The sequence below is a fragment of the Bos taurus genome, chromosome 16 (genome assembly GCF_002263795.3).
Source record: "Bos taurus isolate L1 Dominette 01449 registration number 42190680 breed Hereford chromosome 16, ARS-UCD2.0, whole genome shotgun sequence".
NCBI lineage: Eukaryota > Metazoa > Chordata > Mammalia > Artiodactyla > Bovidae > Bos > Bos taurus.
In genome coordinates, this window is record NC_037343.1 from 56,608,559 (window position 1) to 56,632,131 (window position 23,573).

Sequence of the window (23,573 nt, forward strand, 5' to 3'; positions counted from 1 at the left end):
GTGGGCATGCAGCGCTGGGAAGAGGGCTGGGAGGAGCTCAGGAACTGCCGTGCCCCCAGGAGCCAGGGCTTACTCACCGGTGAGTGTGGCTCTGCTGGTTGGTCCGATGGTTTTGGGGACCAGCAGCTCATGGTACTGCTCGCCCGCCAAGGTGCTGTACTCAACCTTGTACTCCTGAACCTCTGCTTCACTGTTGTCCCACTCGAGCTCAAGGCTGGTTGCTGTGCGGGAACCAACCCGCAGGTTCTTGGGGGCATCAATCTCTTAAAAAAAAAAAGACATCACCAACATCACACAGGATAATGTGCATTTGCCATGCATCTTGAACTTGAATAGGCTTTGCAGTGACAGCCCACATCTCACCCTCTGCCTTTTGTTTGAGTGAACCCCAGGGGTTGCCCCTTAGCTTTTGGTCTGCCAGGTTGGCCATGACAGATTCCATGGGCAGGCTGGAGAGTTTTATTTGGTAGTTAGACATCAATACACTTTACACATTCCCCATTCCCATTCAGAAGTTCTAGTGGTGTTCTAGAAATTGAAAAATGAACTAGTTAGTATCTTAAGCCTGAGACTAAGGGAATTCCCGGAAGGAGGAAATCAGAGATGGCACTCAATTGAGATGAAAGAGTGTAATTTCAAATTTGATCACCAAGCAGCAAAACAGAGGATTGGTTGCAAGATTTTGAAGTATAAGATGTCTTCCCTTGGATTTACTTGCATAGACATGCTGAAAGGTTTGTACAGAGAGACGGGATGTGATATAGTGGAAATCAGTCAGCTCTGGAGTCAGGTCTCAGTTTGACCTCCACTTCTAATTCTAAATGTAATGGGGCCATAGGCAAGCCTTCTTCTGGCTGGGCCTTGATGGTTACATCTGTAAGATGGGCTAAGAATACTGCTTTTCTAGTTGTAAAGATGAGACAATGCATGTGGAAGTGTACAGTTTGGGGACTGGTACAAAATTAGGTGTCTAAACCCTGGGTTGACTTACTGGTGCTTCCACAATTCTCCCTGAGGTCTAACAACCTGGCACCCCCATGCCTGCTCCTTGGAGTTCCAAGAACTCCACAGTAATGAAAAGACCTCTGGCATTGGGGTCTCTCCCTCAACTGTGGGGGGCTGGTTCTCTCTCCCAGGACTGGTCATTCTGGCAGGCTTATTTGGGCAGAAACAACATAAAACAACTTACAGGGTAAAAAGGTGCTGTCTTGACAAACTGCCACTTAAAAAGTTCTAAATAGGTCTTGACTTTGAGACTTGAATTTAACTTTGGAGTGGACCAGCCATTTGTTCTGGGAAAACCTCAAGTGGACTGTTTTACTTTGTAAATGCCAGGCAAGTCTCCACCGATTGTTCTTTCGGAAGATGGGATGTTGTGAATCAGTCTGAGCGCAGCTGCTGCAGAGTGAGAAGTGTTCTGTTTAGGGATGTAAATTGGGTGAATCTCTTAGCAGATTTATGCCTCTGCAGCTTATTTTTCTGAGAAATGTTTCCTTACTCAGTGTGGGTTTGGCATGCGGGAAACCGTGCATTCTGCACGAGCTGTGTGTGTAATTTCTCCAGCAATTGTATGGTGAGAGGAGCTTAAGTAGAGGGGCATGTGGGAGGAATGCTCTGGACTACAGGTCTCTAAATCTCACATCCCTCAATCTTTCTGGCAATGGGGAGGGGTGTGGGGGAAGAGAGGCTGGCAAACGACTGGGTGGGGCTTGGGGGTGTGTTCTGAATGGAACTGGAGCAAAAAAAAAAAAAAATCACTTAGGGTCCAGGTTGAGTCTCCTATTTACCTACTGCTCTTCACAACTAAAGACCTTGGAAATGGTAGACTGTAGTTTTTTTGGAAATGGTAAACTATGGTTTTCTTTTCTGCATTTTGGGGCCTTAGGGTCTATGCCCTGTGGACAGGCAGCAGTGTTTCTTCTGAAGGGACCGGACATTTCCAATGTCAGTGATCCCCAAAGAGATCAATCCTGGGAATGAGAACTGGGTAAGGCAGGTGTCTTAGGACTAGGCTGGAGTGAAATGATTTGCTCCCTCTAGGTCTTGGAGCCTGACCTCCAGGAGGGCCAGCTGAAGGGCCCCCTGGCAAGTGGGAGCTGGGCTAGTCTCTACAACACACCAGCAAGCCAGGAGCAAGGCAAAATCAGATGCCCAGTGGAGGCCCTGGGGAGGGGCTGGGACTGTGGACTCTCAACTTGAAACATAAATTAAATCAAGCACTTCGCCTGAAAATTTTCCATTGCTTCCTATTTCAAGCTCCTAATGGTAGCCCATCATTAGTTGGTGATGGACAGGGAAGCCTGGCATGCTGTAGTCCACGGGGTCGCAAAAAGCTGGACACGACTGAGTGACTGAACTGAACTTCAAGGTGGCCCACAGGGCTCGGCATGGTCTGGCCCTGCCTGCTTCTCCGGTGGCATCTCATTCTTCCCTTATTCATTGTGCTCCAGCTGCACTGCCTTTTTCCTACTCCTGACTCATTCAAGCTTATTCTCACCTCTGGGCTCTGCACTGACTGCTTCTTTTGCAGAGAATGCTCTTCCCAGACCCTCACATGGCTGAGGTCACTTTGCTGTTGGTGTTTAGTCACTAAGTCATGTCTGATTCTTTGGCAACCCCATGGACTATAACCCACCAGGCTCCTCTGTCTATGGGATTTCCCAGGCAAGAATACCGGAGTGGGTTGCCATTTCTTCCTCCAGGGGATTGAAGCCGAGTCTGTCAGGCAGATTCTTTACCACCGAGCCACCTGGGAAGCCCCCATGAGGTCACTTAGGTCTTGATTCAAACCTCAGCCCCTCAGAGAGACCTTTCTGACTACTCCCTCTGTATCATTAATTTCATTTTTTAGCATGGTCCTCGTAATTGAGACGGTCCCATATAGTCATATGTTCCTTTCTTTTTTCCTTGTCCAGTTCCCCTCACTGGAATACAACTCACATGAACTGGTATCTTGTCTATCATGTTTATTCTGCAGCCTTACTACTTAGGACAGTGCTTGGCACCTCTAGGTGTTCTTTAAACACAGGAGAAACAAATACTGTCCATTCTCTGTCTTGTCTCCTCCTTCAAAACCCTCGAGAAAGTCTTGTTAAATATTCTGGCTGGGGACTGTGAAGATGCTCAGAGTGAGGGGGTGCAGGAAGAACAACAGCTTTGACTGAGGGCAGCTGGTCCTGGCTGGCTGACAAGCACCATCAGGGTTGAACTTGCAGAGGCATTTCCTGGGGAATCCCAGAGCATACTCCCTGCCCAGCAGGTGGGAGCTCCAACTGTTGTGGGGCCTTTAAATGAGTTTCCAGGACTGCTGCAGCCAAGGGCCACAGACTGGTTGGGCTTACACAACAGAAACATTGTCTCACAAACTGGAAGTCTGAGATCAAGGTGTTGGCTCCCTTCTGAGGGCTGTGAAGGAGAATCTACCAGAAGAGGAGCTTCCCTGGTGGTCCAAGGGTTAAGACTTCCCCTTCCAATACAGGGGTCGATCCCTGATCTGGAAGCTAAGTACATGTCTTGTGGCCAAAACACCAAAACATAAAACAGAAGCAATATTGCAATGCGCCTTCTCACTTAGTCGTGTCTGACTCTTTGAGACCCTTTGGGCTGTAGCCCGCCAGCCTCCTCTGTCCATGGGGTTTTCCCAGGCAACAATACTGGAGTGGGTTGCCATTTCCTTCTCCAGAGGATCTTCCTGACCCAGGGATCAAATCTGCGTCTCTTGTGTTGCAGGCAGATCCTTTATCTGCTGAGCCTTCTGGGAATTCAATAAAAAATTTAAAATGGTTCACATAAAAAAAAAAAAAATTAACCAGGAGAGTCCTAGGAATTCCCCTATGAGGGCAACTGCAACCAGAGCTACGTACGGAGAGTGGCGAAGTTTGTGAGACTGGCCTCCGGGTCTTCCTGGACCCTTTCTCTCTAACCACTGGCTTTGGTGGGCTTCCATCAATGCCCTCCTTTTTCTGAGCGGCAATAAGACCCAGGCAGATACCCTGCTCACCACTCGGGAAGCAAATCTCTGTTTTAATTGCCTGTGCAATTAGTGCGCTCCTAGTGTTGAAGCCATCACCTGGAAAAGCACTTTGGCTAATTTGAATTTAAGCGGAGTTCTAAAATGACTGAAGGCCCTGCTGTGAGGGTCCAGGCACCTTCTCATCATTCAGCACAGCACCTGTCAACTCCGGACCTTGAGAGCTGGTGAGCAAGTCTGTCCACAGCTCCCTGCCCCCATGGCCCCCTCACCCCTCACCCCCCACCCCCTCGAGCAGAGCAGGGCAGGTTGCAGGTACAGGCTGCTGCTGCGTGCAGGAAGCAGGCACCTAACAGCTGCCCATGCACGAAGCAACCAGAAACAGAGAATCACGCCAAGAACGGAAACTCATGGTGGGGAGTGGGGGCTTCTAGGAGGCAGAATGCAATTGTCTTGATTGAAATTTTCCTGGGCCACCAGCCAGTCCTGCTTCCATCTTGTCAACCTAAACATCAAGAATTCCCTTTTCGTGCTTCCGCCTGAAAGCTCTCGTCTCCTTTTCAGCCTCTTCAAACTGCTTATCTGAGCACAGCCACAAAGAAACCACTTTTCACACAAAAACTATCTTGAAATTGAAAAAGAATGCAGGACTTGTGGCTCTCAGGAGGTCCCACCACCTGAGCAGGTCCTGCTGTGGGTGCTAAGGTTGGGGGTGGGCAGGACTGACCTTGAATTCACCAGGAAGGGACCTTGTGTGAGGCTCCGAGCAGCTTTGGCTGAGTGAGGTAAAAGAAGGCAAGAGAAATGGGCAGAATGTAGTTCCTTTGTTCTAAAGATACACAGTCACAGGGGAACCCAACATGTGTTTAGTAGAAAATCAGACCAGGGACCCCAGGCTGGGCTAGAGTCTAGCACAGGGACAGGAGAGAAAGCCTGAGAGGGTCTCTTTCAGAATCAACTGTCTTCTCCATTTCCTCAGTGTTCACACTTGGTCTCTTCAATAGGGAAATCTTCTCCCTAACCCAATGTTTCCTTTGGGGTGGAGGGAAAGCTGTTATGAGATTCTCAGCCTTTTTCTTCCATGGGGAAGATGGACTCACCTCAATGGTAATTTTTGTAGTGAGACTAGGCACAACCATTCTGGTTCCCCTCTCAAGGGAGCCCTCTGACCATGGGGATCAGCCTCTGCTTGTTCCTCTGTGCTATAAGCCCTAACCTCAGTAGCCCCCAGCTTCTATGACATGGGAGTCTTGCCCAGACTCACAGGGGCCATCAGTTGGCAAGCCCATTCGATTCTAACACTAAGCTACCTGTTCTAATCTAGGGGATATTTTGGCCTCCATCTGTCTTACTCTTTGCTATATTTATCAGCTGATTTTAAACACAAGCAGAGGGTAATGGAGCCTCCCTGAAGCCCTTTGGCTGACTTGCCCCATCCTGTAACAGGCTCGTAGGCCACCACTTAATGTGGGATGCTTTGATTAGTGATTCTCCTACTTCATTCTGATGGAAGATGCTGGTTCTTAGATCTTACAGATGCCTGCAGTTCCCTTTGACTGCTGTGTCACCTTGGGAGCTGGCAGAGACATTCCTTGACCTGTGACCTCCAGAGGGCAGATAGGCAGAGACACGGAGTCTGGATTAGATAGAGACTCACTCTTGGATCTCAGCACCCGCTGACCCAGGAAGAGCACTGGCGAGCCTGCATCTGCTTGTGACTGACCTACTTGTCCACTAGTTTGCTAGCCGGATGGGCTCCAAGAGAACCAGGGAGCAGGTCATGAGGTCTGGCTTTTCCCAAGGCTCTTTAAAAGTCCTGACTGCCTTGGGAAGTGGGTGGCCGGTCATCCCAGCTGGGGAGGAGGCATTGACATGGGCTTCATTCAGCCTGCCCTCCGTGGGAGCCAGGTCTATGTTAGCCCTCTTGCAAGTGCTCACAAGGATGAGTAAAACATTCTCAGGCAGAAGGCCTGCTTCGACACGGATGGGCTTTGCCCAACTCCAAGGTGCGCCATGGTGCTGGTAAAGTCGCTGTGGATCTATGGAATCATTACCACTGTTTCCAGCAAATAGCAATGAAGTGTTGCCAGGAAGGGTCACTGAACTCTCACAAAATTGCCCTTTGGGTTAGCAATGGGGATGTGTCAATGACTTCAGGACAAACGTTTCATTTTATAAAGGAAAGATGTGAGACCGGAGGGGAAGAGTTATGTCAGGTCACAGACCTGGCTGGCAGCAGAAGCAAGACAGGTACCCAGCTCTCCCCTCCACAGGTGGCCGGCGCTCCTCCATTCTGTGATGCAACCGCACCGGGAGGCCCGGAAACCTCTCGCTTCCCTCTGGCAGTGCACGGGATATTTGTGGATGCAGGCGCACACACCATCTCTCTCCCTGGATGCCCCCTGCCCAGACGATACCCGCTGGCGCCGCGCCCTCTCCCCTCCCCAGGCCCGCCCCCGCTCGCAGCCTCACCTGTTGTGAACTGGGTGGCGGTGGCCTCGCTCTCGTTGGTTCCGCGGACCGCGCTGACCCACACCTCGTATCGGGAGCCCGGCCGCAGGGCCTGTACCGAGTACTGGCTCAGCGGAGGCTGCAGCCGGAAGGTGGTCTTCCCACCTTCCCCGCCCACCAGGCCGTACTTCAAGAGAATGAAATCGACTTTGGCTCGAGGTGGGGTCCACTCCACGAAGGCCACGGTGTCGGAGACATCTCGAACTAGGATATGCGTGGGCCCATCAATGACTAAATGAGGAAGAGCCGATAGAAAAAAAAAAAGTTTGAGAAGTGAGCCTTGGACTTTAGTAAGCGCTTTCCTTTCCTTTCCTCCTTACATTAGCCTGGTCTGTTAGAGAGAGGATGTGTATTGTTATCCCATTTTACAGATGGGGATAATGAGACAGTGAGATGGACTCTTTCCTGAGGACACATGGTTTGGAAATGGGTGAATGGACACTGGATCTCAGGTCCCCTGAGGCTGTGATTTTTTTCAGGACTGGCACTTCCCAGTTTGGGTGGAGGAAGGGCACTTAATGGCTTGAGAGGGCTAGCCCTGCTCTGTCAGGAGCTTATGAGACAAAGGACAGAGAACCGTGCTTCTTGTGTGTGCCCAGCTGTCCAGCCTTCACCTTCTTTGAGCCCCAAGGAAAGATCTATGAATTAGCATCCTGTCTAAACATCTGAGACTTCCAACTTGGTTGCCAGTGAGGGCATCATGAATATCCAAAAGGTGTCCCTGCTCAGCCATACCAACAGCTCAGTCAACCAGTTGCTAAGATGCTCAAAAACCCAACAGACATTTGTATTTGTGTATATGAAATATGCCTTCTGGGGAAACTTGCTCTTCTGTTGAAAAAAAAAAAAAGATATCAATCTTGGAACAGCCTCTTGTGAGCTATTTTTTCCCCACTGGTTCTTGCATATTCCTGAGCCAGAGGGCACTGCATCACACCCAGTCCTTCCGGGCTTCCAGATATTCAGCACGTATCCCTCACAAGTCCTGGCCCCGGCACCGAGCAGCCAGGGGAAACCACTGTGCAATGGCCTTATCTAGAAAAAACTGGTTGATTTCCTAGGGGGCCCACTATCAATGGTTCTGATATCCATCTAGGGTCCTGTTCATATTGAATTAAATGATGGTGGAGGTGGGGCAAGGTGAGAGAATGTAGAAGGGAACTAGAAAGGCCTTAGTGAGTAGAGTAGAAAATGGTGTTCTCAATTCCTCATGGCATGTCTACATGGCTAACATGCCCTCTTTTAATTACTCATTATCTTCTAGAAAGAGCTGACTTGGCTTCCATGTTTTTATTTATTACGGATGACACCCTTCTAGCTGGGGCTGATTAATGTTAATATTAATATTCTTCAAGGATTAGGAACTGGAACCACAGGCTCTGGCTCTCTGATTAGTTGGTGAGCCAGGACTAGGGTGGGCATTCTCTACCATCCTCACACATAAATAGAAAACATCTGATCTGGATGGAGCAGAGAGGGAGAGAGAGGGAAAGAGAGAGAGAGATAAAGAGGAAAAGGAGGGAGGGAGAGACAGAAAGGAAGGGGGAGGGAAGAGGGCAAAGGGAAAAATGTGATTTATAGTAAATACCTATTTGGACTTCCCTTCTTGGCACAGAGCTCCTAAAACCCTTGATATTTTCTAAGTGATCAAAGTGGTAAAGTTGTCTCTTGTTGAATGGACTTGTGGACAAAGCGGGGGATGAGAGGGTGGGACAAATTGAGAGGCTAGCATTGACATATATACACTACCATGTGTAAAACAGATAGCCACTGGGAGGCTGCTGTATCACACAGGGAGCCCAGGCTGGTGCTCTGTGATGACCTAGAGGGGCTAGGAGGGAGGCGCAAGAGGGACGGGATATATACATAGTTATGACTGATTCCCGTTTTTGTATGGCAGAAACCAGCACTACATTATAAAGCAATTATCCTCCAATTAAAAAAAAAAAAGAAAGAAAGAAACATGATCAAGCTTTCCCCATTTAAAAAAACAAAAAACACCACCAATTTCCTTTTCCTCTCTGTAAAAAAGTTGTCTGTCTCTTGTTATGTTAATGAATCGAGTTTGGAAGCCTGTTGTCAAGGGACCCAGCTAGGTGATTAGAGGGTTGGAACTTGCAGTCTCACTCATGACATCTGGTCAGTCCACCACTCGTGCTCAAGTAATGAAACTTCCATAAAACCCCAAAAGGATTGGGTTCAGAGAGCTCCCAGTTTAGGGAACCAGAATGCTTCCATGTACCGCTATGACAGGACCCCAGTTCCATGGGGGCAGAGGCTCCTTTGTTCAGGACCTCTACTGTGTATCTCTTCATATGGCTGTTGATTTGTGTCCTTAAATATCCTTTGTGATAAACCAGTAATTTGGTGAGAACATGGGTTTCCCGAGTTCAGTGAGCTGCTCTAGCAAATTGCTGAAACCCAGAGAGGGAGTCGTAGAACCTGTAATCTGTAGCCGGTCAGTCAGAAGGACAGGTGACAACACCTGGGTTTGTTTTGGCCTCTGAAGTGGAGGATGGTCTTAAAGGAGCCTTCAACCTGCGGAGTCTGATGCTCTCAGATGGTAGATGGTGTCAGAACTGAGTTGAATGGTAGGATACGTAGCTGGGAAACAGAATTGCTTGGTGTGGGAGATCCCTCCCCCAAACACATACACACTGGACCTGGGTGCAGAATTTTAGGAGCAAACGAAGAGAGAGAAGCAGAAATGAGTGGCCGTGTGGCACTTCTAGAAAGATATAGAGAATAACTTGATTCTTGACTTTCCATTTCCTGGTTCAAGTCTTCTGTGAGACTCAGATGCATTTCAGGCCCTGGGGTTCCATGAGATACTCTGTGTCCTTCCAGTAAATTCTCTTTTTTGCTTCAGCTACTTTATGACCATTTTTCTTCCATATTACCAGAGTGTCTTGACTAAGATTGTGTTTTTTTTTTTTTAAACAATCCTCACCAGATCACAGTCTCGATTGTCTCCAGGATGGTGTCCCCCTCAGGACTGTCTCAGCCTGACTTTGAGCCTCTCAGTCTTTCTGAGTTGGCCTTTCCCTGGGCACCCCACCCTCTCTTTGTGGGTCTAGCCTAGTCCTGTTCTCTATTAAACAGCTTTGGATTTGGGGTCTGGCACCAGCCAAAATAAAAATCACCAGATCATTTGGTTTTGGTGCCACCTGGTTTGGAGTTAAAATGTTCTGGTTTTCATATTTGGAGTAATAATGAGATCTAACAGAATACATCCAGATGTTTTCTTTCCTTCATGCTGTATTTCATGGTTTTAGATAATTTGGGCTTTTAAATTTCATTTAATTTAATAATGAGATGGGGGAGATGTTCTCCGAGCAGCTGAATAAGCATAATACTTGAAACATAGTAGACACTCAGTACATGGGTGCTGAGTAAATGAAATAAAGAGATGATTCTCAACAGTCATAAGAAAGAAAAGGAAGCATTTCAATAAACTGGAGCTTCTTGGGAAAAAAAAAAAGTCACAAAAACTCTAATGACCATGTCAGGCTTTTTCCATCAGCTCTTTAAATCCCCCAATCCTAGTCATAATGCTTGCTTGTATTAGAGTGTCATTGTGAAGCAAGCGCCAAGGCCTCTGGCTGCAGGAGGTCTTGTAATTTGAATTCCCAAAATGGCCCGACTGGAAGAAGCCAGCTTGCGTGCCTGACAAGGACTCAGAGCTTTGCAGGAGAGGGTTGGTGTGGATCAGACCTTAGCAGAAGGAATTAATTAAACAATGGTTTCTTAAAAATAGCAGATGGGGCTGGGAGCCAACGGTCTTTTCCGCACCCACCCTTGGATTCGGCCCTTCAGTTGGCCACTGGGTAGCCATGTCCCATTCCGGTCAAGAAGGTATCAGTTTGCTTTCAATTTAGGCTCTAATTTTTAAACAAACACACATCCTCCTCAAAAGGTAAACTGGAATAAATATTTTTCTCTCCATTTCTTTGTGATTCTGTACACAATCTCAAAATATGAACTAGGACATTTTTTTCCTAATTGGAAAAAAAAATTGGCCTGGCTTTACCACAGATGACAAGATCAGGAGCTTTTCATTTTAATCTTAAGAAAATTCCAAATTAAAAAAAAAAGACTGCCAATTTTGTCAAAATGTGGTGTAAGTAGAAGCCTAAAGCAGAGTCTGTCTCTTCTAAGCGTGTCAGTGTTTTGGAAGAAAGGCATCCTATGTCTGTAATGTTCTTCTCTGCGCTTTTATGTACCATCTTCTTCTAGCTTTTTGTTTTCTGCTAATACTTTCTTGGTATCAAATCTCAGAAATGATTTAGGGACCTGAAACATTCCAAATCAGAAGAGGAGAATGAACAATTACCTAACCAACTCTTAAGGGTCCAGTACAACCTTGGGAAGCAAAACTGGGGGATAACTCTGGCCACTGGAGAGAGTCCTACAGAGCACGTTTAGTTTTATGGCTGTAGTTTTTTCTAAAACATATTTGGATTAGTACAGTGGGTTTAAAGCCTTTTGGGGAGGAGGAGGGGTCATATTCTTTTTTTAAAAGAAGAAAATCTTAAATGATTGTACAAAATATAAAAGAGATGAAAGGGGAACTAACTGCCTTGGTGGGAAGGTGGGAGGGACATGGGAGTGGGAGTAATAAGAGGCCGGGATCTCTACTTCCTCCTTGCCTTGAGGAGCTGTCACGGAACCCTGGGGCTCTAATGAAGCATAATCTGGTGCCACAATAGTTTTAAACCAATGTTTTCTTGACTGAGCACAAACCTCAGCACCTGAGGCTGTTTAGTTTGGATCCAGTTAACAAAGTATGAATCACTAATCCATAAACATGGGCTCATTATATAGTGTTGTGGTTCCCTTTTCTGGCCAACCTGGCCTTCGCCCTGGACTCATGACTGGTTTTCTTAGGTGTCAGTTTCTGTTTATAAAAAAATAAAGCTCTCCCAATATTCGCCTAACTCAGTCTCTGTTACAGGGAGTGTTGCTTAACCTTTGAGTCTCAGCTCCTCCATCAACAAAATGAGAACCAAAAGTGATACCAGAAGCTATTTATAACTTTTGAGAAATCCTTGGTTGAGGGCGCACACACACATTATATTTGTTAATTTACAGCTCTGAGGTTGAACATCCTTTTTTAGCTAAGGAAACAATAAAGCAAAATGTGATACAGTTAATGACTCAAACATAGAAATATAATGATCTTGCATGAGAGGAACTGTGGAGATGAAATAATAATCTACTTAAGTTGTCACCTTGAACAGTGACCCAACCCACACTTACTGGTTTGGAATGATGTGTTTCCTCCGGCTCTGTCACTTCGAAAGGTGTTCTCTGAGTGAATGTATACACACTGTCATCAACTCAGTGCTAATCACTTTGTGTGCTTTATCTGATTTAATCCTCATGTCATTTCTTTGAAGAAGGTATTATCGTTCATCATTGTCAAATGGATCGAGGTTTGGGAAGCGTCTTAGGACTTTCTGCACGCCTCACAATAAGCAAGAGTGTATTAGCTCTTGTTGGTTCCAAAGCTCAAGATATTAGGGACTGACAAATGAAGTCTCTTAATGAGTAAGATCAGAATACAGACACACTGGAGATCTGAACAAAGAATTTCTCATAGAATACTCTCCTGGGTTTCTGGGTTTGCAAGAATAAGGAAGATGTTCACCTAAGCATCTAGTGGAATAAGCTCCATCTCCAGGCACCAAAATTAATTTCAGCTGTGGGAGAAGTCCTAGCATCCCTTTGTCTCTCTTGATTGAGTCTGCAGTTCTTCCTGAGTGAACCTTGGGTTGTCAGAGGGAGAAAGGTTGGAGGCACTCACCAGTGGAGACGCTGGCCGAGGTAGGGGGGCTCCGGGCTTGCTCTTTCAAAGCCACCACATTGACAATGTATTCCTCCCCAGGCTTTAGTCCTGTCTGGTTGAAGGATGTGACGTCACTGGGGAGCTGGGCAATCACCCCTCCTTCATTGTTCTGGTGGAAGGAAGGGAGAAGCAGAGAAACCAGAAGAGGAAATCAATAGGAGGGGAAAGGATGGGACCCTGATTGTGAGTTAAAGATGAGAAATGCTTCTCTGCCCTCTAGGCTGACAGCTGAGTGTCTGGGGCCAGGAATGGCTCCCAGCAGGCTCAAGAAGAATGCCACCACTCTATGAGGATTTGGCAAAGGGAGAACCAATTTTCAAGAACATTTCTTTGGCTTCCCCTGCTTCTACTGAGTTTGCCAATAAAAATTAGTCATGAGGTGATGTAGACATTTTTGCCAAAAATGAAATGTTTGATACTTACCACCTATCAGATTTTTTTTTTTTTTTTTTTTGGCATTTATCATGGTGAGCATGCCTTTGGCTATTTAGAAGAGTCTAGTTGTGTGTGTATGTGTGTAAACATCTTTATGTACATGACAACATATTTCAAACTGAGATGTTCCGAGTTTTTTAATGAGCTGGAGCTATTATTTTGCTGTGTCTGGAGTTTCTCATAGTGTTACCCTGGCTGCACATCTGTCATTGTCTTGTTTCCCTTTTACCCAGATGAGTTAGGAACCAGTGATACAACCATGGAGTACAAAGAAGAGGAAAAGGGTAGAACAAAGAATAATACAAAGGAGAGAAGAAAGAGACACACTGGTGAAAGAGGAAGCGAAAAAGATCAACATGACGTCGAGTCCAGGGTTTAGCGTCTCTCTGCCCACCTGTCTGTCTGTTGGCCTGTTCTTATACGTTTTCTCTTTGTGTCTCTGGAAGTGGAGGTGACAAGAGGGCTATTTTTTGTGGCACAGTCCTTTTCTTATAATCTTTGGTCTCTGTTCATGTCACCTGGAGTGCCCTATATGTATTTTATATCCATACTCTTATAAATCAATGTGACAAGTGCCTCCCACTAGCCACAACCTACAGAGCATACAGTTATTGTATGTGGCTGTATATTTGACCTAGGTAAGCCCTGGCTAGCCCCACTCTCATTTGGAATTTACATATTAGATGTAAAACAGGCAATCCTGGCATTGTTTTGTCTTGCCTGAGCAGCAGAGCGGCAGGAATCCAATTGCCCACCATACTTCTTTGGCCATTTTAATGCAGATAAAACATATAAGAAACTACATATATAGAATATCTGCTTAGATGTAGTTCGCCTGGCATGTCATGACTATATCCCCACAAGAGAAAGAGGTATCTGTCCAGTTCAGAGGACAGAGCCCTGGAATAAGAAGTGGAGATCAGGTTCTTGTTTTAAGCCTGCCACCAACCAGCTGTCTGATATCGTTTAAGTTCACTGAGTCTTATTCTCTATAAACTAAACAAACTAGATGTAAAATGAAGGGTCATTCTCTGTGAATCTGAAAGTCTTTTGTAGTTTCAACAATCCATGCCTCTAAGAATTTTGAAGTAAAAGGAATGGTAAAATCACAGTCTTATGAGCCAAAAATGTGTCATCTGTCATTAAGTCTGATGAATGATTTGAAAAAATGCCCTTTGATATTGAAAGATGAAGACAAAGGAAAGGAATGTGATTAAACATTTTATGTATATGTATGTATGTATATATATATATATATATATGCCCTCATGAGTGATATAGCTAGGGAAAACATCAGTCGCATTAATAACTCCTAGAAAATTAGAACTAGTCAGGCACCTCTGGCAACTTAGATACGTTAATTTTCAGATTAATAAAATAAAATACCACTTTGATGAATGGAAAGAAATCTTAAGATCCTTTTCAGCTCAAAATGTTTAAGGAACATTTTTCTCAATGACTAGGTTATGCATGGTGTTTTTGTGTTACATCTCTGACTTTCAGAGCCTGAAACCACGTAGGCTGACTTCTGGGGCCTCTGCCTGCACAGAATGAAGCTGTGGGTTGACTATGAGACTGATTGGCTTTAGCTTTTCTTGTGTCCTAGAGAGAAGCCCCAACTTTTTGAAAGTCTAGGTTTTCAGACTCACTGAAGTTGCAGCTTGCTAAAAATGTAAAGCTTTTTGAGCAGAGAGCTGGGCCATGGCTGCTCCCTCATTCTCCTGTCATCCAAGGCCTGGGTACCAGGCTTGGGGCCATTCTTGTTAATCAGTCATTACCACGCCTTTGTGAAAGAAATGTTCTGTAGCCCGCCAAGTGCCCCCTTGTGTCCTTAATGGCATGGAGAGAGAGACAGAGATTGTGTGTGTGTGTGGGGGGAGGGTGGCTTTTTTGCTGCCCCAATCCTAAGTCGAGGGTGTGGGTATGCCACATCAGGCTGTTTGGCCATCTGACAGGTGGGGGTTACCTTTGGAATGAAGCTGATCTCCCACCCATCGAAGGAGAATGAGAAGGGCTCCCACTGCACCTCCACGGTGGTCTCTGTGATCGTCTTGAATCGGAGCCCTTGAGGCGTGGAGAGATCTGGAACACAGCAATGTGGGTGATAGTGTCATGGCTAGCCCTGGCAGGGGCAGAGAGCAGTACCTGGGCTCCCTCCACGCCATGGATGCCGTGGCGTGTGATGGGCTATCCCAACCTCATTACAGACGCGCTGGATTCCAGGCAAGGGGTGGGCCCAGGCACTGTGGTGTCGGCGCTCAGTGTGAGCAAATAGAGGAGTAACCCTAATGAACACCTAAGAAGTACTTTTTATGCTTTCTGTTCCATAATAGGTTGATGTTAAAATCCAAAAGTCACACTTCCCTGTCCTTACTAAGGTGTTGAGTCTTGGCATTTAACATAATGCCTTTTTCAGAGAAACCAAAGGCCATCTTTGGAGGCTTTAAGGGTTTCCAAGAGGCGGTGTGAAGGTTAATGTCACTGTTCCTTCTCACACCCGGGAGAAGGGGGCACAGAGAGAATTAGCAAGCCAACTTAAGAACAGAGACTGGAACGCTTTTCTCCATCTCATACTGTGCACTAAGAATATCTTGTTTAGCTCAAATCGCCACCTCTAGGATGGCCTGAAATTTCCATTTTGTATAGCAAAATGTGTAGCCAAGCCAAGCAAGGGTGTAAATAAGGGACAGTAACAGATACTGGAGTTTCTGCTTTCGCTCCACGAGTTCCTGCTTTTCTTTCTCCAGCTTTTGCTTGGTTCTCTCTTCCCTCTCTCCCTCACTCACCTTCACCTCAATCTTGTTTTTAGTTCCTCTCCTGATTCCCTGGCTTTCCACTCCCCACACCCTCCCACCCCTCCCGCCCCCAAACACACACATGCGCACACAGGTGGAAGTAGACTGGTCCTAATGGAGTTCCAATTACCAGCCCTGAAATACGACGGCACGACTTTTCTCACTTCTCCAGGGAGCCTGATCCCATTTTTAGCTGCACCTCTCCTGGGACCCTCCCATTGGAAGATGGACAGATTCTCCTCCTTCCTGTTTGGAAGCTTCCTTCTTGGTGAAAGGCAGGGCAGCTCCTGAACCCACTTGAAGGTGCATCAGGTGAGTTTACATGATTCTGTCCTTGTCACCTGGGAGCTTGCCCGAGGGGATGCCCTGAATCGGCAGAATAAACGCCACGGGAGATGGAAACCTCACCACGGCGCGTGGTGCACGCGGATCAGAGCAGAGAGGCCTGGGAGTCGGGCCAGGCTCTCGCTGTGGTGACTCATCCCAGAGCAAGGTGGGGAAAGCAGCAGATGGTGACCTGCCTCTCTACGCGATCACTGCAGATATTTTAAACTGGTTCTCAGGCACCAGAGGAATTGAAGAAGAAAAAAAAAAAAAGGTCAGATATAAACAGAGATAATTATAGGCATATTTTAAAAAAGTCAGCATTCAGAGGGGGGAGTCCAATATTCTAACAGGATCTTTGTCACCTGAGAAGCAAGGGGACAAAATGACTTCTTAAATCCTTTCCCCTCTGCCTGCCCTATGCTTGCAGCACAACTCAAGACCCTGGCCTCCACGAAGCCTACCAAGCCAACTCTTTCTCCTTGGCGCGTGTGTGCTCAGTCGCTTCAGTCGCGTCTGACTCTTTTCGACCCTATGGACTGTAGCCCTCCAGGATTCTCCGATCATGGGATTTCCCAGGCAAGAATACTGGAGTGGGTTGCCATGAGCTCCTCCAGGGGATCTTCCTGACCCAGGGACCCAGCCCCCATCTCTTATGTCTTCTGCATTGACAGGCGGGTTCTTAACCATGAGCTGCTGCTGCTGCTGCTGCTAAGTCACGTCAGTTGTGTCCGACTCTGTGCGACCCCATAGACGGCAGCCCACCAGGCTCCCCCATCCCTGGGATTCTCCAGGCAAGAACACTGGAGTGGGTTGCCATTTCCTTCTCCAATGCATGAAAGTGAAAAGTGAAAGTGAAGTCGGTCAGTCGTGCCTGACTCTTAGCGACCCCATGGACTGCAGCCTACCAGGCTCCTCCGTCCATGGGATTTTCCAGGCTAGAGTACTGGAGTGGGTTGCCATTGCCTTCTCCAACCATCAACACCACCTTCCTACTTCAACCTCTTCTTATTCTGAACTTTCTTGGCATTTGTTACCCAAATACCATCTTGTCATTTGAGACCTACACCAAATGGACTTGGATCACTCATCCCATATTTGGTGATAAGTCTCATTTACCAACCCAGGGGCTGATATTTCATGGTCACATCTTGTTCTGGTTTCCTGCCACTACTAAAATCTCTGTGATGTAATAAAAAAAAAGTATTTGGTCTTTGTCCTAACACAACAGCTCCTAAAACCCTAGGAATCCCCAGAGGGAAAAGAGTATCTTTTGTATGATTATGAGATACCTGGTAGCCCGGGCCTCCTAGATAGCTGGTTTGAAGAAAAACCCAAGAGTGATTTAGGGAGAGGTTTGGAACTTCTGCCCCCAACCTCCAGTGAGGGGAAAGGGGCTGACATGAGTTAATCACCAATGGCTAGGGGTTTTACCAATCATGCCTGCATAATGAAACCTCCATAAAGGCCCTAAGCAATGGGGTTCTGAGAGCTCCTGGGTTGGTGAACACGTGGAGTTACTGAGAGTTACTGTGCAGAGAGAACATGGAAACCCTACACACCATACTTTGCCCTATGTATATCTTCCATTTGGCTGTTCTTGACTTGCATCCTTTCTAAGAAATTGGTTATAGAGAGCAAAGTGCTTTCTTGAGCTCTGTGAGTTCTAAGGAATTACCAAATTAAGGAGGGGTTGTGGGAACCCCTTAAATGTAGAGCTGGCTATTCAGAGGACCCGTGACAACCTGGGACCTGTGGCTGAAAACCGATGTGGAAGCAGCCCTGAGAGACTGAGATTTTTAGCTTGTTGGATCTGATGCTAACTCCAGGTGGATAGATATTGAGTTGAATTGAATTGTACAATGCCCAGCTGGCATTTGAGAGCTGGAGAAGTGGGGTTGGAAAGACAATTGAAGAATTCCGAAGTATATAAAGAAAACTAAATAAAAGCCCTTTCCTATCTCTTCTTATTCTGCTCTTTGATGTAACTAATGTTAATAGTTGATATGCAATCTTTTAAAATGTTTCTGTTCTTAAATAAGCATGCAAAATATAGATACATACCTATAGCAGTTCCTCTGTTATAAATAAAAAAGAGAAACTTCCATTTCTCATAGAAAAGGGTTTAGCATGCTCTGTGTCTCTCTTTTGCCCATTGACTCTTCCTAAATGATGCTTTAGAGATTCAATGTTTATAATCGAAATGGACCATCAGGGTATTTTACTAAACAAAAGATTACAAAGACATAATGCCACCTCTCTCTGAGGAGAAGTGGGTGTTTTCAGTTGTGGTTTTAAATAAGATTTTTTTTCCCACTGTGCTATACACTCGCCATCTGTGATATACCATTTAGCACTTGCTTATTATATGTCCTATTTCGTATCTGCTGGTTTTGAATCTCTAACTAGATTCAAAGTCTGTGTAAGTCTCATACTTTCCTTGACTTCTAATCAGACTCAAGCTTATAACAAGTCAAAACTCAACAATTACAGTACTTTTTGTCCTTTTGGCTCTATAATAGATAGGGGCTGTCTGGGCTGTGGAAACTCTGCTCTTTTGGAAGTGTCTTTTTAATGATGTGCCCTTTCCTAAGTGGGTCACATTGGAAGCCCTTCCCCTTGAGAGCAATGATAACTGCAGGCATCCCTGAAGAATTAAGAAAAGACACTACCATCATGAATGCCCATGATCTCATGTAGGAGAAAAGAAAAATGAAGCAGGAGGGGGAAATGGTACGTACGGGTGGCCACCTTGGCAGTGATGGGAAGGCTGAGGATGTTGCTAATGACAGCGTAGACGCTGATGTTGTAGGTGAGACCTGGCTCCAGCTCTGAGATGGTGACGCCACTCCAATCTCCAGGCACCCGCTGCTGGAGCTGGAGGCCCCCCAGGGCCGTCGGCTGGTAAGAGATCACATATTCCGTCACTGCCATCGGCCCGTCCCATTCCAGCTCAATGGACCTGTCGCTGATACCAGCCACTCGCAAGTCCTCTGGAGGGGCAACTACCAGGAGGCAATACACAGATAGCATGAGCTCAGAGGTCTGCCTTCCCCACGCTGGACTCAACTTCCTCACCTCTCACCCCACGTGCCCTGTCTGTGTGCTCTCAGCCCACTGACTTGGAGTGATCAGGAAGTCCCTTGGCAGGCAGGTTCTTGTCTTTTCTGTGCTCAGTACTCTCATCTCTACAGGGCCCTGAGTTAGTAGTGGGCTGGAGCCTGCTCCTACTGGCTTGGAAAAGTTAGTTGTCAAATTTTGCAAGACATTTTAAAATAGTCATTGTGAAACATGAAATTGTCTAAACTTAGAATTAGATAATTACCTTAAGAACAAAAGTAATAAATACTCCAGACTCATCACTGGCAAACGACTTCGCTGCATTATACTATTATCTGTGCCCTTAAGGCAATTCACCTGTGTTGTATCTCTTTGGTAGAAATAGTGCATGCGTGCTCAGTTGCTAAGTCGTGTCCGACTTTTTGCGATCCCATAGACTGTAGCCAACCAGGCTCCTCTGCCCATGGGACTTCCAGGCAACAATACTGGAACAGGTTGCTGTTTCCTCCTCCAGGAGATCTTCCTAACCCAGGGATCGAACCCATGTCTTCTGCATTATAGGCGGGTTCTTTACCACTGAGCCACTGGGGAAGAAATATTTGGCCAAAAATTTCGTTCGGGTTTTCCATGAACTGGGTGGACAACCCAAATGAATTTTTTCGCCAACCCAGTACTATTTGATTGTATTCTAGTGCACAGCTGTTCCCAGCTCAACATTTAGTGACTTTATGCTGGTACTTTGAAACTGGCTATGGTGGGAGTATTTATACCATGGGAGCTGGCAAATGCTACAAAGTGGAGCTTGTTATTTTTTCCCTCAGAGAGCTAGTTGTTAGATATTTAACAGCATATGTTAGCTAATATTTTTGGTAGTTTAATACATAATTGTTATCAGATTACTCTGGAAATGTAACTTGTGTTACACAAATTTTTATTAACCTTGACATAGGGGATGATGACAAAGGAGCATTCCTGTTCTACTTCTCAAAGACTATTCAATAGCCTTCATGTATGGTTCCCTGGGGAAGTGAAGATTCAGTGGTAGTGGGGGTATTAAACAACTGAAACTTAAAGACCAATTAGGAAGTTAATACCAGTGTGCCTGTAATTGGACCTGCCTGTAGATGAAATCAAAGATCAGGCCAGTATTTAAGTAGTCATAATTAACTTATAAAGTTATGTGTAGTGGAGGCTTTGTTTAGCTTAAGTGTTGTCATTGGTGTTGAATTTTCTGAGAATTCTCACTCTTTTCCCTTTACACAAGCAGAGGACTGAGGACTGCTAGTCACGGGGCCATGTGAGTGGAAAGTGCCTGCTCTCTATGCTGCTCAACCTCAAATCCTCATCAGAGGCAGAAATGAAGACTCATATGATGGGCATTAGGAACATATATTTGCAGTACTGGGCATTTGCTTCAGGAACTATTCATGGTTTGAAACAGTCTAGATAGCAGAACTTCTTGTGATTTAAGAAGTCATATGTTGACCAAAACAAACAAACAAAATTAACATTATTTTTAACAATTTATATAGTTAGATGTATGTAAACGAAATTTAAATAAAGTTTCAAATAGCTTGTAAGCTTGTATTGTTTCTAACTCTGACATGATTGAGCTATGAATTCCACTAAGATCTTTGGGTTAGCCTGTATAATGTATACCGAATGACTCTTGGACCAAAGAAGGAACAGTTGATATATAGAACCAACAGTATTTTGCATGATTATATTAATTATTTATTATGCACCAAGCACTAGGCTAAACATTCTGACATGGATTTTCTCATCTCATCCTCTCACCAACACTATGGGATCAGTATTATTTTTACCCCTGTTTTACAGAGAAGAAAACTGGGTCACACAATCGAATACAGAAGCTAGGATTTGAACCCAGGTGCAATGATTTTAGGAACTCTAAGTCAGTGTGCAATACAACTTACATTTGCATAGCATCTTGGTCTATGAAGCACCATCTAACTAGAATTTTTTAAAAAAAATCTTTTAATAGCAGCTTTATGAGGTAGATTGGGAAGATATAATTATTTCAACTTTACAAATGCAGAAACAGACCCCGGCAAAAGGACTTGCCCAAAGTAAGGGAGTTGGGTCATAGCTGAACTGATCATCAAGCGAAGGTCTTCTACATTCAGTCTACACTTTTCTACCCTGGATGTTCTTCCCCCTACAATTTGTAGGATGGGTTATGGATTGTGCCAAATGCTTTCTTTCATTTGTACAGAGCCTCAGAAATAAACTACATCAGCAAATAATTCAGACTGTCTTTTAGGATGGAAATTCCAGACTGGTGCTTATCCTAGTGGTCAGAAACCTCTTTTAAGAAGGATTCTCTAGTGCCTGCCTTTTGTGATTCAACACATTAATTCCAAGTTTCCAATGTGGGACTCCTCCTGTCATAGTGACAGAAATGGCCATTCCAAATTCCGTCACCAACAATTCTTAGGCATTCAGAACAAGTCGGTGAATTCATTTTTTGTTCCTTTCTCCAGAAAATAAAGCTAATCATGACAATAGAAAATGATCCAAACAGCACATTTGAGGATTTTAAAGTTAAAAAGGCTGCAGAAGGATTTTCTCATCTTGACAACTTAGCTTGGCAAATTTTTAATCTTGAGACCTGAGCCTGGGTGGTGGGAAAAACAACCTTCATGTCTGATGAGAAAGAAGCAATAATGTCCATGGTGGAAGAAGCATTCTTGAGAGCAGTGGCTCAGCAGAAGAGACCATCAACACTCACCCTATAATTTAGCAGATGCTGTATACACTGGGTGTCAATAATTCTTATAAAATTAAATGATATTGAACTAGAAAGCAAACTATAAAAGAGCCGTATGCCTTGATTCAAGGAATTTAGTGGGGCTGATGCAAAATATTCTTTTATTTATTTATTTTTGGCTGCACTGGTTCTTCTTTGCTGCATGAAGGCTTTCTCTAGTTGCTGTGGACGGGGGCTTCTCTTTGTTGCAGTGGGCAGGCTTCTCATTGCGGTGGCTTCCCTTGTTGCAGAGCATGGGCCCTGGGCACATGGGCTTCAGTAGTTGTGGCACACTGGCTTAGTTGCCCCATGGCATATGGAATCTTCCCAGAGCAGGGATCTCACCTGTATCCCCTGCATTGGCAGGCAGATTCTTAACCATTGGACCAAAGGAAAACCACACAAAGTATTTTTAGTCTTGCTTTATTTGGGGCTCCAACTTGGAAACTTATGGATGAGCAGGCAGTTAAAAAGAATTAACTGTAGCTTGAGGAACTGGAGTTGCTTATCTGCAAAGATGCCATGCTGTTTACTTTTTAGATCTGGCATCAATTTTGCATATATGTGGTGAGAGCAGTTGGAATTAGTTCCATGAAGTGTCTTGCTCAGAGGAGTGAGTGAGGTTGGGTGCCAAAGTTGGGACTGGCTGCAGTGCTGGCCAACACAGAGGCTGATGGTGATGAATCTCTGCATGTCTGACCAAAGTCCAAGGAATGGCTTTCTAGATTGTTTCAAGCCCCAACTCTGGTGTTTCTTTCACCCTGCTTCTTCACAGGGACTTGTGACCAGTTCACTGGCCTCCTCCCACACTAACCTCCTTCACTGGGGGCACATGTGGACAAATGGTTGAACAAGCACCCCTATCCTGTCTCCAACACTTAATATTTTTTTTATCACCTGACAGAGCTCAGCTTTCATATCAAAAGACTATTTCTTTATGCATGTGGCTTTTACCATTTTTATTTTCCAATTCCACTCTACTTAGCATCCTAGGGAGGATTCAAGAGTGCTAGAAGTTGGTAGGAGACCAGAGTTCTTATTCTTGTTCTGCCATTAATTAGCTGTCTGGCTCTGGAAAAATCTTTCTGTCTCCCAGGACTGCTGCTTTTTCAATTTGTAAAATGAGAAGCCCCGAGTAGCTTCTTTCTAAGACCTGGTTTAAGTGTTCATATTCTTTTTGTTGTTGTTCTATTATCTTTACCCGGCCAGAGAGTAGAGGCAGAAAGGTTGAGATCTGGTCTCATGGCCCACTGTGAGAAAGATCAAGGCTGGGAGTCAAGTAGAGTGGTCTTGTCAACTCTATTCAATTGCATTCAAGCTCTAGCAGACTAAGGGATCTCAGAATGAAGTCCGCACAATGGGCCTCCATTCTCCATGCCCTTGCCAGAGAGAAAGGAAAGTCAGGAAGTGTGTTATGGCTCTCCTCGGTTTCACCTTCCCCACTCTCCTCTCTCCTCCCCTTCCTGCTGTTGGTGAGACGAATAGTAATACTGGCTTGTGCGCATCTGGCCAGAAATGTCAAACAGCCGGTAAACAGCCCCTCTCCTGGAGCCTTCTCACCAAGAGCAGGTGAAGTAGCACTTTAGATAATGACCTAGATACTTCTCTGGAAGAGACCCATGGCATTTGGTTTAAAAGACAAGCATTGAGAGCAGCACCTCCAGCAATGAGTGGTGGCTCCATGGTTGCTATAGAAACAGATGGAAATTATGCAACTGTCCCTCCTCACGTGCTTTGGGAACCTATAAAGTAATTTATCTGGTTGTCTAAAAGTCTTCCGCAATCAAATGGCACAGAGGTAACGTGTTGGAGGTAACATGTGGCTCATGGATTGAGTTCAGCCTAGTTGTAGTTACGCTA

The 23,573-nt window shown here is 45.4% G+C and overlaps 1 protein-coding gene across 3 annotated transcripts in view; it reads right to left on the reverse strand.

The window, feature by feature from the left end:
* The window catches only part of TNR (tenascin R), a 496,875-nt gene that overhangs the window by 71,839 nt on the left and 401,463 nt on the right, over window positions 1-23,573 (reverse strand). For 2 of the 3 annotated variants that reach the window (XM_024976261.1, NM_001205928.3), the window contains 5 exons: window positions 18,625-18,888; window positions 14,731-14,846; window positions 12,288-12,438; window positions 6,443-6,712; window positions 78-263 (listed from right to left, as the gene is read on the reverse strand). In XM_024976261.1, coding sequence (XP_024832029.1) covers window positions 78-263; window positions 6,443-6,712; window positions 12,288-12,438; window positions 14,731-14,846; window positions 18,625-18,888 — 987 coding nt within the window. The remainder of the gene's footprint in view (window positions 1-77; window positions 264-6,442; window positions 6,713-12,287; window positions 12,439-14,730; window positions 14,847-18,624; window positions 18,889-23,573) is intronic. The other variant, XM_024976262.1, reaches the window with a different exon arrangement.